At 36.8% G+C, this 12162-nt stretch overlaps 1 protein-coding gene across 3 annotated transcripts in view; it reads right to left on the bottom strand.

The window, feature by feature from the left end:
• The window catches only part of TRDN (triadin), a 232991-nt gene that overhangs the window by 180507 nt on the left and 40322 nt on the right, over positions 1-12162 (bottom strand). For 2 of the 3 annotated variants that reach the window (XM_084262483.1, XM_084262482.1), the window contains exons 3-4: positions 6812-6853; positions 311-448 (exon numbers count right to left, since the gene is read on the bottom strand). In XM_084262483.1, the coding sequence (XP_084118609.1) occupies positions 311-448; positions 6812-6853 (180 nt within the window). The remainder of the gene's footprint in view (positions 1-310; positions 449-6811; positions 6854-12162) is intronic. The other variant, XM_084262484.1, reaches the window with a different exon arrangement.

Genomic DNA, 12162 nt, shown 5'->3' with positions numbered 1-12162 from the left:
AATACCCTGATGCATATTTTGATTGTGGCTTTGAAGTCTTGTATAAATTAATGCTCTTTACTTCAAGATGTACTAATGGTAATATTTAATTCTGACAGCTTTTCTGTAATGGTACATTAAACATGAGATGAAAGGTAACAAAGAAACCAATTTAGTGATTGGAATAGCCAATAGATGCTTTATTAACAACAACGTTCACTTTTCATTTTGTTTGACCTTCTTGTCTGTGAGGTTAAAAGCTGAGTAAGCCAACATAATGCATGTAAGCCAGCAGTTAGAGCAGTTACAGAAGTCTTTACATTACAAATACCTTCATCACTGTCATCATCATCACTCCATACGATGTCAGACAGTAAAGAAATAAAGCCATAAAGCCAATCAGTGGATTCTTCCAGTGTCTCATGAATGATTCTCAGTGGTTCTGTGCTGAGCTTGTTAACAGATCTTCCTGAGTGCAGAGTTTAAAACAAAAGGGGTTTGAAAAGAAATACTCCTTTAGTGATTAAAGTTAATCTTCATTTTATACAGGACTAATTATACTACTTCCTTTAACAGAAACAAAGATTGTGAATGTTAACTTTTACTATTCAAAGCTTTGAGGACAGCTCTCCCTCCTGTGAAAAGCTGGTACAAACTTGTATCCTACTGTACTTGCTGTTAGCAGAATGATTCAGGACCCAGTCGATAATTTAATCTGTGTTGCAAGTTCTGGCTCTTCTTTTGAAGTTAGATTGGGTTAAGGAAAACATAGATTTGATTCTACCTAATGTTCATCCTTTCAGGTAATCTCTTTCTTTCAGCCCAGTTTTGTTCTCTGGCCCAGGTCCTGTGCCTCTTGACACCTATTTAGGATTCGCTGCCATCTGTGTCGCACTTCTTATGTCATATCTCCCCTTAGACCCCCTGCCTCACACAAGTCCTGGATTGGGAAATTGCTGAGCCTTGGCTTCACCACACAGGTCATATTGGTGCCACGGAGTACATGTAAAGGATGGGAAGAAGTTCTATGTAGACCTGAGCCAGGATAAACCCGAGTCTTGACTGAAAGCAGAACACAGAGTCCAAATTGCAACACAGAAGCAGCTACTTTCAAACACCAAGTATCTGGTTCTATCAAAACCTCTCTGGAGTTTCTTTCTGATGCATTTGTGAGCATCTGCATACTTAGCTAGTTCTGATCTTTCTGCTTCTGTAGGCAAGCAAGCTGGCAAATGAGAAACCTGTGTAGTTGAATGCACTCCCCCCTCCTGGTACCTTTAATGGAAGGATGGCTCCTGCTCCCCTCTACACACCCAGGGAGAGCAGCCATCAGTGTATGGTACAGGTATTATCTTAAAGTCTTTTCTAATAGCGATTTCACCGATTTTCTCCCTGCCTTATTTATGCTGACACCATTCCAGAGGAACTTTCCAGCTGCTGAAAGTATTTCTTCTGCCCAGCAAACTTTTATTCTCTTGAAAACTGTATCTACCACTGCTTAGGAAGAGGGACAGCTGTTACTCACTCTATGTAACTGTACACCTGAAATGACAGACTGAAGATCGCCCTCATCTGCATGAAGGCTTCCCACAGATGTACACACTCAAAGGCAGATCACAAATGTAGTTTGAGTCTCTGGTCTACTCTTGTTCCTAGAATTTTCAGTAGAAACCTATACACTGAATTTAATGGTGTCAAGATGAGAATTGCATCTCTGTTTACCACTATCTTTCTGTATGCAGATATTTCAAGAGGAAGTTTAGCACAGGTCTCTTCAGAACTGCTTCTGGTTGCAGTGTTCTGACTCACAAGCCAAATCTCAGCAGTAATCAGAAGTAGTCTCACATGGACTTGCAGGTTACAAGGACAGGCAAAGTGCAGGCTTGAAGCAACATCTTTGATGGCAGCAGTATAAACACTTCTTTTCTAAAAGTGCCCTAATGAAGTATACAAGTAACTTTATTTGAAATAGAAATGTAAAAATGCATAATTCCTTTTATTTCTAGTTAACTAATCTGAAACAGAAAAGACCAGACTTTCTGTTCTTTTGTATATTCTTCTTAATAATGCAGACCAAAGAAATATTTTACTTGATGCTTTTTTTGAAGATTATATTATATAGATATCTGCTACTGAGTAATCACACATATCAAATAAATTAGTTGTATGCCATGATGAAATGACATAATTGCAAAGAAATATGCATGATCTCTTAATTTATTATGCTATTACATGCTACACTTTGCAATGGATTAAAAATTTCAGGAAGACTAAGTAGTATAACAGGGAATATTTACTGTGATTACACCAGAGGGGTCTTAGCATAACTGAGATTTTTGATTCACAAGCAGGGATGGTTTAACTTCGGACAGCTGCCTTGATTTCCACTCTGGCTATCCACCTCCCCTTTACCCACTGGTTGCTTAGGGATGGCTCAGTTGCTTTTACAGCCATGGGCTTTTACAGCCGCAGGGACTACAGCTGTAAACTGAACAGGAATTGGTGTCAATTTATTTTAATATACTGGTCTATCAACTAGAAGTTCAAGAACAGCTTCACAGGTAGCAGAGCTGTCCCCTCAGGCAGGCAAGGGAAATGCTCAGAGAAGAGCAAGATCAAGAGCAGAGGAAATTATTCCAACCACCCCAAGGCAAGCCATCTTTGCTGATGAATCAGAGCCCTCAACATCATATCCTGGTCTTTAATTCACAACATCTTCATAGCAAACTATGAAAAGGGATTAGAAATTTCCAGTGTCCAGAGGCAAGATTCTCCAGTCACTCCTACACTAAAAGGCCCAAGTTGCAAATCCTCTTTAGCATAAAAAGCTTAAAAAAATTACTTTGGGGCTGTGTAGAGGACACTTCAGTGGTATTTGCAAAATTAAATTTTGTATATGAACAGATTCTGGGAGATCCACTCGTACTCTGGTGCAAGTGACACAGGTCTGGAAATCTGTTTCCTCATACATAGATCTTCTGTTTAATTTGTTTTTAAAAAATGCAGGAAACAGAACAAAGTGCTAACAGCAACGATGTGTCCTAAAATGCTTAAGAATACCACACTAGGTAATACTGAAATGAAAATTACTACTGATCAAATGCATGCTGTTAGCTCTCCCCACAACTTTGACCGCAGCAGGTTCTTTCCCCAGTGGAACAAAACACACAAGAAACAAAAGAAATAATTCAGGGCATAGCAAGGTAGAGAGAAAGATGCCATTTGCCTCACACACATGCAAAGAAAAATAAAATTTTCCAGAGGATTTGCACACTCATGATCCAAAAGTGAAGCTGAGATAATTCAGATTAACATAAAAAATGTTGAGCTTGATACTTAGATATAATTTAGATTACTATTTTTAAAAATTTATTTACAGGTGTCCAGCAAGGGTACAGTACCATGAATGTATTTTGACTAGTCTTGGATTCAGCATATTCAGAGTGGATTAGCTGTCCTCTTTCTGGCTTTTCATTTCTTGGCAGAACTTAGAACACAATAATTTTAAAGCTAAACTCATAATATACTTCTCTTCCTATCATGTGTAATAAATAATTAGAGCAAATCTATAAGTATAAACTGTGATTAATATATGATACAGTGTACAGCATATAGCATCTGTTGTGCTGGGAGTAGCCCGGAAAGGTTCTTGAATTTAGACTGTAAACAGTCTTATGAATATAGACTATTTCTCAGACAGACACAGGCTGTGAATCTCTACCTTTCATTGAACTTGCAAACAGGGACTGAGACAATTGTTCCTCTGAGATAATATAGTAGAAAAATACTAAATATCTGTTGAAGGAGGACAGAGGGGAAAGGAAGCAAATGGTTACTCAGCAGGTTAAGCTCAGGAACGAAACATGCAATTAATATTGAAGACTTTTTGTTGACAGCATGTAATTTAATTTAACTACAGCTTAAATTCAGATTATCCTATCTAGCCAACTGTACCTGAAAGCCAGGTGTTGAATCCCTGGTGGTTTCTAGACTTCCTCAAAAGGCAATGTAGAAAGACATACTGTGACCTTCAGAAGGCAAATCTCTCGCTTTCCTCTGACATCTTTTTTAGGGCTGTATGAATTAATTTACAAAGAAGTCTAGCCCTTTCTACTGAATAAGAAGGAAAGGAAGCCTGAAAAATTAGCTTGAACATGACACTTCATTGTCATATGACTGAGGTATGTGACATGGATCCTACTAGTGGTACTGTTTCATATTTAAATCCTTCTTGTCATCATACACTTTGGCTAAGCACTTAGCTTTGTAACTTAACATTCATAATTAATTCCAGGTCAATACAAATATTCACCTCAGTAAATTGGGTGCATTCCAAACCAGCACTCATATGACTGACAATGTTTTGCTATAACATTTCGTTTTGTCATGGCCTTTTATTACTTCATACACTGTAAGAAAAGTTTTTGAGTTCAGCAAAAGTTTGGTTCTACTTGTGATGGCACTTTCACTGATATGAGACTATTAGAAAGTCTTTTTCAGTGGAAACTTCAAAATTTTAGTTCCAAAACTTTCTAGAAAATGCTGAAATTTGGAAGAATTGAAGCTGGCAGAGAAAGAATCTCAGTCAAATTCAAGGACTTTGTTTATTACCTTCCAATAAAACTCAGCTGAATTGAGTTGAAAAATGCTTGTTACCTGTTGTAGATTTGGAAGCTTGTTTGGATTTTTTTTACTAAACATGCAAATTTGGTTAAAATAATTCTTTAAGAAATAATTTGAGGTGTGCTGTAGGTATTAAATACTTTTGAAACTGAATTTCATGATACTTCAAAATTAACTTGTTACAGTTCCTTGTAATTTGATTTGAAATGTGGGAAGAAGAATTCTGACCAACTAATTTCTTCAGTTTTGACCTCTCCTTGGCTCTCAATTTTAATTCAAATTAACTTAAAAATAGAATTTTTACTGTTTAATAGTAATTAACAGGTCACACTTAAATCAGCTCTTTGAAATCAACCAATGACAGAATTGCAAACTCCTTCCTTCAGCTTTAGGAATATTCTTGGGACAGAAGACAATTTTCATAAAGTGACAGAGTCACTCAACTTCAGTAAAACTGGTATTTTGTGAACAGAAGAACCTTTCTTTTTTTCATCTGGACTGATAATGTGTCCTTTAAAAGTGGCTTTTGGAAATAAGGATTGATTAAGCATGTAGTAGCATTTGTTGTACCACCTCAAGCAAATTTGATAATGTTTCATGGTCTGTGTCACTTATTCCTCTGAAGTGAACAACAAAAAGTGACTAATTGATTTATCTGTGCAAATCACTTCAGTCATTATTCCAGTCTTAATATCTCTGCCAGGAATGTAGTTTCCTCTCAATCTTTTTTGATTGTCAAACAGCTAAATATATATTCAGAGTTCAACCTATTTTAAAGGGTTTTGCTTTTAATGAATTGTACTGAATCACTTAATAATTGTTGGATTTTAATCAATTACATATTTTGACTCTAGCGAATTGAATGCAATTAAACTACGAGTTATGGTAATTATCTGGTGTAAAGATTGATCTATGAGATATAATCTAATTCATTGATACTGACAAGATACATCTGATGAAGACAGAGATTTCTGTCATGTTTGATAAAGTACAAATTTTTAGCACTAGTTTGTGATAATAAAAGATATCCCAGTTTTAGTAAAATATTGTCTTCAAAATCTGGAGGGGTGTGTTTTAATTTGAAAGTTTATATATATTTTTAAGGTTTGTTATTATTAGTAGTAGTTTGTTTCTACTCTGTGGTCTTCTCAAGAGTAGTATCTAGCATATAAACCTCAACACACACATTAAGTCTTCCATCATTAAAATTCCAGTTTATTAGCTCAGGTGTCCCTATATCATAGACTGACACTTTTGTCATGCTTACAGCAGTAAGCTTCAGGACAAATTCTGGTGGGTATCACCGAATTATAAATATTAAAATCACAATTTAATTTTGCATTATATGTATGTGGAATTATAAGTGTAAAACCAATACCAAATAGAGCTCAGAGTGAACATTACCCACTAATTTCTATTTTATACGTAATTAAATTGCAAATATGAAGACTACAGACTGTAGTATAAATCTTCTCTGAGTCTTTCCAGGACCAGCCTTAGATAATTATATTGAGTTCAAGTCCATAGAGAAAACCTCACCTGAAAGCAGACAAAAGCATTTGACTCAAAATGAGAATGAAGTGATTATAACTAGAATCTACTTGCCAAAATGTAGAAAGAAATTCACAAAATGTCATCAAGTATCAAGTACTTTTGATATTACCATACACATGGTCAAGAATATAGGTTTAAGATGGCTGTGCATGTAATTTATATGACTTGATTTGATGTCAGCTGAAAGACTTCTGATTTGGTGGATCAGACCCCGATAAGACGGTGTTTTCTAAAACAGCTTCACATTTTAGCTAACATAATTCGAAGCTTTATTGTTTTCTCATTTAAGGATTCAATTCTCTGACAAAGCACACAGATCTTAACTTCAGATTAAAAAGGCAGTGCTGTTAAATAATCGTGCAGTGGCATTTTTAAAGGGCATTTCTGAGCGTAAAATGAGCCTCTCTCAGCTCAGCACCGTTTCCTGGGAATCTCCTGACTGAGGTCATCTCTTAGCTGACAGATCTATTTCAAGCACGACGTGAAAATTGGGCAGAAGCTATTGCAATGAACCTTGCAATCCCAGCCAGCTAGATTTGGGGGTTAGCAGAGAAGCAGTGCTGCCACGTCCCGGCACTTTGCTTGGCGTGCCCATGCTTTGTTATCTCCAGTCTGCACACGCGTACTCAGAACACTGCAGGCAGAACTTCTTTACCAGGTGGTAAACAGGGATCATCACAATGTTGTGAATAGGTGGCTAGAGTGGATGGCAACAGGATGAACCCCAGAAAGGCCAATAAATAAAAAAAGGGAAAAAAAAAAAGGAAGAAACAGCATTAACAATAATGATCATCCTCAGCTCTTGCTTGACTAAAGGAAGCGGCTACGGAGTGAAGTGAGGAGTTATTCCATCTCTGTGAGGCTGCTGTTACGAAGCAGAAATTGGAGTTCATTAAAACCAATGCACTGTAGGTGTGACATAATACAGCATGAATCAGAGCAATGTAAAACCAGGGTTGAATAAGGCACAGGTATTTTCACAAGTTACAAATTATTGTTTCCCAAAAGAATGTATTACATATAGCTCATTCTAGGTGAAGTATTTTGCTTTCTTCAACAGCAAAGAACCAAAGAATGACATTACTGCTATCATTACTGAAATAAATTGCTGGAGGTTTTTGTTTGTTTAAAATTAGAAATTTCACAGGTACCATTATAGGCCAGAAATTTGTTTTGTGTTTTGTGTGCCATGAAGGGCATTTAAGCATGCAAGACATTTATTTTCTTACATTCTATTAATTAAGTTCATTTCTGAAATTTCATATTTTCAACTTAACGACCTCATGAAGTTTGATCTATCAAAATTTATCATCTTGCTTATGCCAGACCATTTGGGAGAAACACATACTTGCAGTGATGTAGGACAGGACCTACATCTACTTCATAGCCTGTCATTCTTTCCAGCATCAAGTCATTTTCTAGGCAATTATAACTCAGCTGTATGATTTATTGCAGAGTGAAACATGGGAAATAAGTTTTCACCTAGGTAGCCCTTCTTCAAAGTGGAATTAGGTTTAAATCCCTTTAATTGCTTCTATCATTATGGAAGACAGTGGAAAAACTGTTTTGTAGTGTTTTGTACAGTAATGGTAGTCCTGTGTAATTAAATTAAAGATTTCATTAAGAACTTTGAAACGTGTTAAGTTGTTTTACTCATGCTCTGGACTGAAGCCTGTAAATGCTGTAAAAATAGTATTTCAAAAGACTACAGCACTGTTTTGATAAATTCCAAGGCAAGAACAGCAAGGCCCAACATGTACATCCCACCCCTTTGTTCTGTAGGATATTTTTCTAGGGTTTCACATGCATAGAAAAGCATTTACCTACCATTTAAATTTGGTGAGACTGTGAAACACCTCTTGCACCAAGAGACAAAATGATTTGTTCCATTAAGTTTGCTGGTGCTTTAAACTAACCAGAAGTTAACTCTTTATCCTGTGCAAAGGTATCATTTTTAAAAATGGTGTATATACTGGTGTGCAACACAAGAGTAATTAAAGTGCACTCTTATTTTTGCAGCTCTTAAAAGTTTCCAGTGAACATGAGCCCAAAACAATGACTACAACATGATAACGTTTCCAGAGAAAAACAGATGCATCTGTTCCTAATAGTGATTACCTCACACACACAAAAAAGGAAGAAAACCCATAAACAACAAACCCAGCAGAATAACTGTATTTAGTTGATGTCCACTTCTCTTAATGATGAAACTCTCTGCAGCTAACAGCTTTTGCACCTTTCAGTGTTATGCAGAAGACTGGGAAAGCAAATGTCCATGGATAGTATACAGTACAAGTTTTTTGGAGTTCGGTCCTTCACCTTCTTATGACTTTTTTATGTGAATATATGGCTCCTAATTTTTTTGTCTGCTTGTTTTCCTCTACCAGAGAATAATAATAGGTTTATTATCCTGACTCCCTAGATCCAACCAATAACTTTCTGTGGCTACATGACAGTAACAGAAGTGACCACAAACTAAGGCAGGGAAATGGTGACTTCAGACTCTGTTAGTCAGAAGCTGATGTGGGACAACCCACAACAATTTGTCCAGACATTTTGCCATTAGCTTAAAAAGGACACAAACAAACAAACAAACAAAGCATTACAGAGAACTCCTGTCTGGAATCCCAGCTGCTCCTTGTGGATCTCTGTGCCTCCGTGGCGTTTTTGCTCCCTATTCATGACATTGGCAGGCATTCCCTCCACAGAGATCCCTCTGCCTTTGCTGCAGGTTTCTAAAAAGCCTCTTTATGGTTGAGCAAACCGAATTATCCACAACAAAGAACCTGCTTTTTTTCTTTTATGAAAGCAGTCACAATAGTGTGGCAAGCTCATCGTGTTGCATGGCTCTGCTATTTTTTCACTTATATTATTTTGTGGATAGTTCTGGATTTCATAGATCTGGTGAGGTTTCATTAGGTTTGATTTAGTCTGGCCTTTAGGTGACTGGCTAAATCACTATCAATTTACTCTGAATATTGAACACTGCAGAGCTGAAATTAGGGTGGTGTTAATTAGCTGTAATTGGTCACAGAGATGGCAGAGAATTCTGAACACTTTATTAGCCCATTAGCAAATGTAGATTCCTGGGTAATCAATCTTTAGGACTAAAATAATCTTAAATTATTTAGTTACATTTACCAATTAAAACATATAATCCAGTTATGTGTACAAGCAATGCGTGAAATACATTCATGAATTATGACGCCAATTAACAAGGTGTATCTTCTAACACAAAGGCTGGCAGCAATAATGAACAGTTGAAAAGCACACATCAAACCAAAATGAATCTTTTTTCCATGTTTCTGAAAATTCTGAGAATATAGAAGAGAACCTCCTAAGCAAGGTGCTATTTATTGCTTATTCGTACACACTACAAACCACGTGAGATTCGTAGTTTCTTATCTCAGGCTTTTGTAATGCACGGCACCTTCATGCCACAATAGAAATATTTCAGTCATGTTTATAGTTGTACAAAGCAACATGATGGGAATGCAAGCTCTCATTCCTTTCCTCAAAGGAATGAACACAGCACACCAGAGTGAAACATGGCAAAATTTGATTTCCTTCTCTTTAGGTAGAACAGGGGCAAAATCTTTCAGCTTCAATCTAATTCTTAGCTCATGCTTTCCTCAAATTCCAATGCCAAAGCTGGCATGGAAATCCTGTCTCTGTTCTAACCTTGGAGCAAACTGACACATGACCACTAAGGAGGCACAGCTTTACATGTGCACCCTGTAAAACGGGGTCCACCTGGAATATTTTCTATCATAACCAGCTCCTCTTGAATACTACAGAGTACTATAGAGCTTAAAATAAACATGTTCTGGATGTGTAAAATTCCAGAAAATGTATTTTAATTCTGTCTATGAGTAGAGCTTGAACTCACATCATCAAACATCAGCTACCTAAAACCTAAGCACTATTGTCCCTCAGCCTCCCTCAGTTCTGAAGGCTCCTTTTCAAACAGTGAATACAGAGGGTTCCCTCCAAAAGTAATTTACCACACCTGCTTTGGGATATAACCAAACACTTCATATAGTTACTCATGGGACAAATTTTGTCTTGTATAAACTGTTGAAATTCCCCAAACTGAGAGTTTACTTCTGAAAGAACATGGAAGTGTAATGATTAAGGAGCAAAATCCATGAGTTATCATTCTGTTATCACAGAGGCAACATGAAACTTATCTATATAAATAAAAGAATGATTAAGAGCTAAAAGACATATACCAATACTATATGTGTTTTTTTGGAATTGTTAGCTTTTAAGACAATAAGAGCAAAATTGCTCATTGTTCAAATAAGTGAACAACGTTTGAATTCAATCTGAAATTCTTACTCTGCTGATGTCAGTCCTGTTGTGTTTCTACTTCGTTCCAGGAATCTCTGCATAAGGCCAGGGTGCATCTAGGTAAACTCATAGTTTAAGGCATTGCCTTAGAGGCTAACAGCTCTGTAGTGTCATCACAAGGAATAAAGCTGTGCATATTCCTCAGCCACACTTTTCCTACCTTGGTTTGCTATGTCAACTGGCTCCTGTTTTCTGCTGCAGTCAGTCCTGTGCAGAACAATCATTCATAAAGCTTAGCTATGGAGGTGGGTATTTCTGGCACAGAAACAGTGGAAATGTACAGTGGGAGCTCATAGGTGAACCAGTGTGGAGGTGTGTGGCCCTTAACCCAGCTGTGCCAGAGTTTCCCCAGCTCAGGTCTTTGCTTCCTGCAATCTGACAAAGGGCTGGCTCTGCAGATGTGCACGGTATGTTTTTAAGTCATCTCACCAGGAACCACCCTCAGTGAGGGACTGTTTCCAACATGGGATATATATGTGATGCCATCTTGAACAATATCAAGGACAGATAATGTGCAACCCCTCTAAGCAATCTCTTTCAGGGCTGCACTACCCTCCTGGTAAAGACTAATCCTCCCTGTTCAACATGAACCTTTCAGGCAGCAATTTCTGGCCATCTCTCCCCTGTTATATCATCTGATACAACAAGGGCATCATCTGGGTAACTGTCTATCCTCTGTCATCTTTGTAACCGTTCTTCAAAAAAAGCTTCAGAGTACTCCTAGGTAATCCCTTAGTTTCCTTTTCTCTAGACTAACCAAGTTCAGCTCTCTGAGCTTGTCTCATTCATATGCTGTGAATATTTTCTAAACATGAACTTCATGGAATTTCAGGTAAAGAAATGGAAAAGAAATTGAAAGCACTAACTTATGAAAGGTAAGCATTATTTAAGGAAAAATACACTGAAGATTCTGCATTTTATAGATTAAAAAATATACAGTTGAATATAATTTCTTTAGCATCTTTCATTTGCATTTAAAAATGAGGAAATTAATTTTAATCACGCTTGCAAAACTTACTTACAGTCCTGAAAATAACTATTCACTTTTTTAATGTAGTTTTGGTTGTTCAAAGAACAGTGTCAAACCTGACAGAAAAGATCAATGGGTTTTAGATTTAAGGAGTCACTTTAAAATATGCTCCAAGTACAACTTTCTATATGAAAAGTTGTCATTATCTCCACTGGAGGCAAAGGAACAAACCGTTAGTGGGTGAAGATCATTCTAGTATCAGTAATGGAGCCAGGTGGTCCTATGTGAAATCTTCAGCTATTTCCATGAAATTTTTATAAATCGGTGGGTTTCACCTGGAGAAAATCAGACTCAGTAGGAATTCAGGAGTTGAAACCCAGGGGTCATGATAAGAGCTATGTAACCATTGTTATATTTATGTAAATACAGAAACAGTTCAATAAATCCTGGTCTGAAGGAGCACAGCAGTTCCTTCTCTTAATATTTCACTGTTGAGACCTGATCTAAATACTGTTTTAATTAATCACTTAGGACCTGAAATATCTTTGGGAAGAAAAACAAATGAACTCGAAACACTGAAGAATCATCTCTCAGAGATCTCCTAATAAAAAAATGAACTTAGCCTACAGATTAAATTTTACATTTTTTATTTCTACAGCCTGGTCTGAAAATGTCAGTTTCTA

This window comes from Gallinula chloropus, assembly GCF_964237585.1.
Source record: "Gallinula chloropus genome assembly, chromosome: 3".
NCBI classification, from domain to species: Eukaryota; Metazoa; Chordata; class Aves; order Gruiformes; family Rallidae; genus Gallinula; species Gallinula chloropus.
Note: the sequence above shows the minus strand (reverse complement) of the source record. Positions and strands in the feature narration are given on the sequence as shown.